The 3467-nt window shown below is 42.2% G+C and overlaps 1 protein-coding gene across 1 annotated transcript; it reads left to right on the top strand.

Moving 5' to 3' along the window:
- The first annotated feature begins 410 nt into the window (after positions 1-410).
- Positions 411-3074, top strand: LOC130810641 (subtilisin-like protease SBT1.7). The gene has a single exon (XM_057676775.1). The coding sequence runs from the start codon at positions 474-476 to the stop codon at positions 2799-2801; it is 2328 nt and encodes a 775-aa protein (XP_057532758.1). The 5' UTR covers positions 411-473; the 3' UTR covers positions 2802-3074.
- The last annotated feature ends 393 nt before the right edge of the window (positions 3075-3467 follow it).

The following is a 3467-nucleotide window of genomic DNA, read 5'->3' as shown; positions in this document are numbered from 1 at the left end:
CTAAAATTTGGTAAATTTTAAGTTTTATGCTAATATTTACAGCGACAAAGTCAGAATTTTAGGTGAGAAGAGGGCCACAAAATTTTATATAACACCACAAAAAGTTTTAGTAGGGTGGATGAAAATTTTCAAGAGTTTGGAATGTTTGAGCACTCTTGTGACATTGACATTTAGAATAGTGAATAATGTGACATAAATGTGGTGTTAAAATTATTTTTATAGGCCAAATGCTCCATACTTACCATATTTTTTCATATTTCATAGGGTGGGTTGTGACTGACCTTCGTCCACTAATAGCTATAAATCTAAATGTTAAACTAGACCGATTTAAAATTTAACCAATCGAACATTTTGACAAGTTTGTCTAATATGTACTACTCCATATTATAAATACAAGTACCAAACAAAGCAAGATACTATCACATTTAAAGCAAAACTTCTCTCCCACGCCCAAATCAAGTCCATAACTAACTATGAAAAATATGAAGATTCAGAAATACCAATTTCCTTTATTATTCATTGTTATGCTTTTAGTTATTAATCCCTACCATATTTATATCTTAGCAGATAGAATACATGATCATAATGAGAGAAGAACATACATAGTACATATGGATAAGTCCCATATGCCAATGAGTTTTACAGACCACCATGAATGGTACTATTCTTCCCTTAAGTCCGCAACAGATTCTGCAGAGATGCTGTACACATACAACAGTGTAATTCATGGGTTCTCGACGAGGCTAACCGATGAGGAAGCGAACTCACTACAAAATCAACCAGGGATTCTGTCACTTGTGCCAGAAATTCGGTATGAGCTTCACACAACTCGAACGCCCGAGTTTTTGGGGCTTGGAAACAATGATCATCTCATCCCTGCATCGACTGCACAGGGTGATGTAGTCGTTGGGGTGATCGACACAGGAGTGTGGCCCGAACAAAAGAGCTTCGATGACATGGGTTTCGGCCCTGTGCCTGTTTCTTGGAAGGGAAAGTGTGAGTCAGGCACAAATTTTAAGGTGTCAGATTGTAACAGAAAGCTTATAGGAGCAAGGTTTTTCTGCAAGGGGTATGAAGCTGTTCTTGGGCCAATCGATGAATCGACAGAGAGTAGATCACCAAGGGATGATGATGGTCATGGGACTCATACAGCAAGTACAGCAGCAGGTTCAGCTTCTGGGAGTGCTAGTCTGTTTGGATATGCAAGCGGGACAGCTCGAGGGATGGCCCCACATGCTAGGATTGCAGCATACAAAGCTTGCTGGTTGGGTGGGTGTTTTACCTCTGATATATTAGCGGCAATGGAGGCTGCAATTGATGATGGGGTGAATGTTTTATCCATGTCTATTGGCGGTAGTATCTCTGACTACGACAGGGACACGGTTGCTGTAGGCGCCTTTTCAGCGATGAGAAATGGGATCTTAGTATCCTGCTCGGCTGGGAACGCAGGGCCAGACTCCGGTATCCTGTCTAATGTGGCTCCATGGATAACCACTGTGGGCGCTGGTACAATAGACCGTGATTTCCCAGCACATGTTATCCTAGGCGATGGGCGGAATTTTACTGGTGCGTCATTGTACAGTGGTAAAGCTCTTCCGAACAGGTTACTGTCCTTGGTTTATGCAGGAAAAGCAAGCAACATGACAGGAAGCAATTTCTGCATGAGTGGTAGCTTAAATTCTGAAACTATTTCAGGAAAGATAGTCGTGTGTGATCGAGGGGGTAACTCGAGGGTCCAAAAGGGTTTGGTGGTGAAGAAGGCGGGTGGCGTTGGGATGATCTTGGCGAACACTGAAGCCTATGGAGAAGAACTAGTAGCCGATGCACACCTCATACCGGCAGCATCTCTAGGACAAAAAGAAGCCGGTGATATCAAGAAGTACATAACATCTAATAAGAAACCAACGGCAACAATCGGGTTCTCAGGGACAAAGCTTGGGGTGGAGCCCTCACCGGTAGTAGCATCATTCAGCTCTAGAGGTCCAAATCCAATTACACCGGAGATATTGAAACCGGACCTGATTGCTCCCGGTGTTAACATCCTTGCCGGATGGACTGGTAAGGTTGGGCCAAGTGGGTTGGAGGGCGATAATAGGCATGTGAACTTCAATATAATATCGGGAACATCAATGTCATGCCCACATGTAAGCGGCCTGGCTGCTCTTGTGAAGGCTGCTCACCTGGAATGGAGCCCTGCAGCTATCAAATCAGCTCTTATGACTACAGCATACACAGCTTATAAAAACGGAAAAGCGATCATTGATATTGCCACAGGGTTCCCTTCGACACCCTTCGACTATGGAGCAGGACATGTAGACCCGATTGCAGCACTTGATCCAGGCCTAGTGTATGATACGACAGTCGATGACTATCTTGATTTTCTCTGCGCTTTAAACTACAGCTCGGACCAAATCAAGCACACTGCGAATCAGGAATACAGATGTTCTAAAGCCAAGAAATACAGAATTGAAGACCTGAATTACCCTTCGTTTGCTGTCAATCTCGAAACAGCTTCAGAAAATCGTGACAGTAAAGCAGTGAGTACTGTGAAATTTACAAGGACACTAACAAATGTAGGCACACCAGCAACGTACAAAGCTTTAGTGTCCGCGCATAGCACATCAGTGAAGGTTGTTGTGGAGCCCGAAACACTCAGTTTCAACCGGGTAAATGAAAAGAAGAGTTTCATGGTCACAGTTTCCGCGGAGTCCATGCCTTCTGGCAGTACCGGCTTTGCTCACCTGACGTGGTCGGATGGGAAACACACAGTGAGCAGCCCAATCACTTTTCAATGGACTTGAATCTAATACAGTTAAAGGAGCTATAAGAGGGCTAATTCATTAGCTTGTAGTAATGTAATTGTCCATTCTCTTAGTATATATGGTAAGGTTTTAGACCACTACAAAAGGGCCAAATCATGTGCGCTTCTTATTATGTGAAGTTGCATATAATGTTTGCGTACACACAGTTCCTTAAACTCTGTGTATTGGGGTAATGGAATGTTGTTGTAATGTTTTAGACCACTACTATAGAAAGCAAGGAATTAAATTGGGGAGCCAACTACTTTAAACTTACTCTAAAAGATACTCCAAGAGAAATCAGTCAAGGTGATTGTATTTCTATATACTTTTCATATTATATCTCATCCATTCTTCAGAATGTTGTCCAAAAAATTATTTTTTGCGGCTATTTAATTTGAGGTAACTAGGTAGGCTGGAGAATCCTCTACAGACAAGGGGAAAGTGAAATAAATCCTTCATGTTGTTGGCAGTCAAACCCTATCTCAAGTATAAAAAAGGAAAATTTTTATGGCTTCAATGTCCACTAGGTCAAACCATGATTCTCATATATAACCAACTCAACCAAAAGCATAAGCTAATGGTTGTCGCTTTAGGATATATGTTAAATATACTCTATTGCGCCCCCTCACACATGTAGATGCATCGCATACCCTCTTCATACCCGAC

Source organism: Amaranthus tricolor, chromosome 4 (assembly GCF_026212465.1).
Source record: "Amaranthus tricolor cultivar Red isolate AtriRed21 chromosome 4, ASM2621246v1, whole genome shotgun sequence".
Classification (NCBI taxonomy): Eukaryota; Viridiplantae; Streptophyta; class Magnoliopsida; order Caryophyllales; family Amaranthaceae; genus Amaranthus; species Amaranthus tricolor.
This window is presented reverse-complemented; position numbering and strand designations above follow the sequence as displayed.

What these genes read in the sequence shown, in the direction of transcription:
- LOC130810641 (XM_057676775.1), top strand. Translation starts at nt 474, where the DNA reads ATGAAAAATATGAAGATTCAGAAATACCAATTTCCTTTATTATTCATT.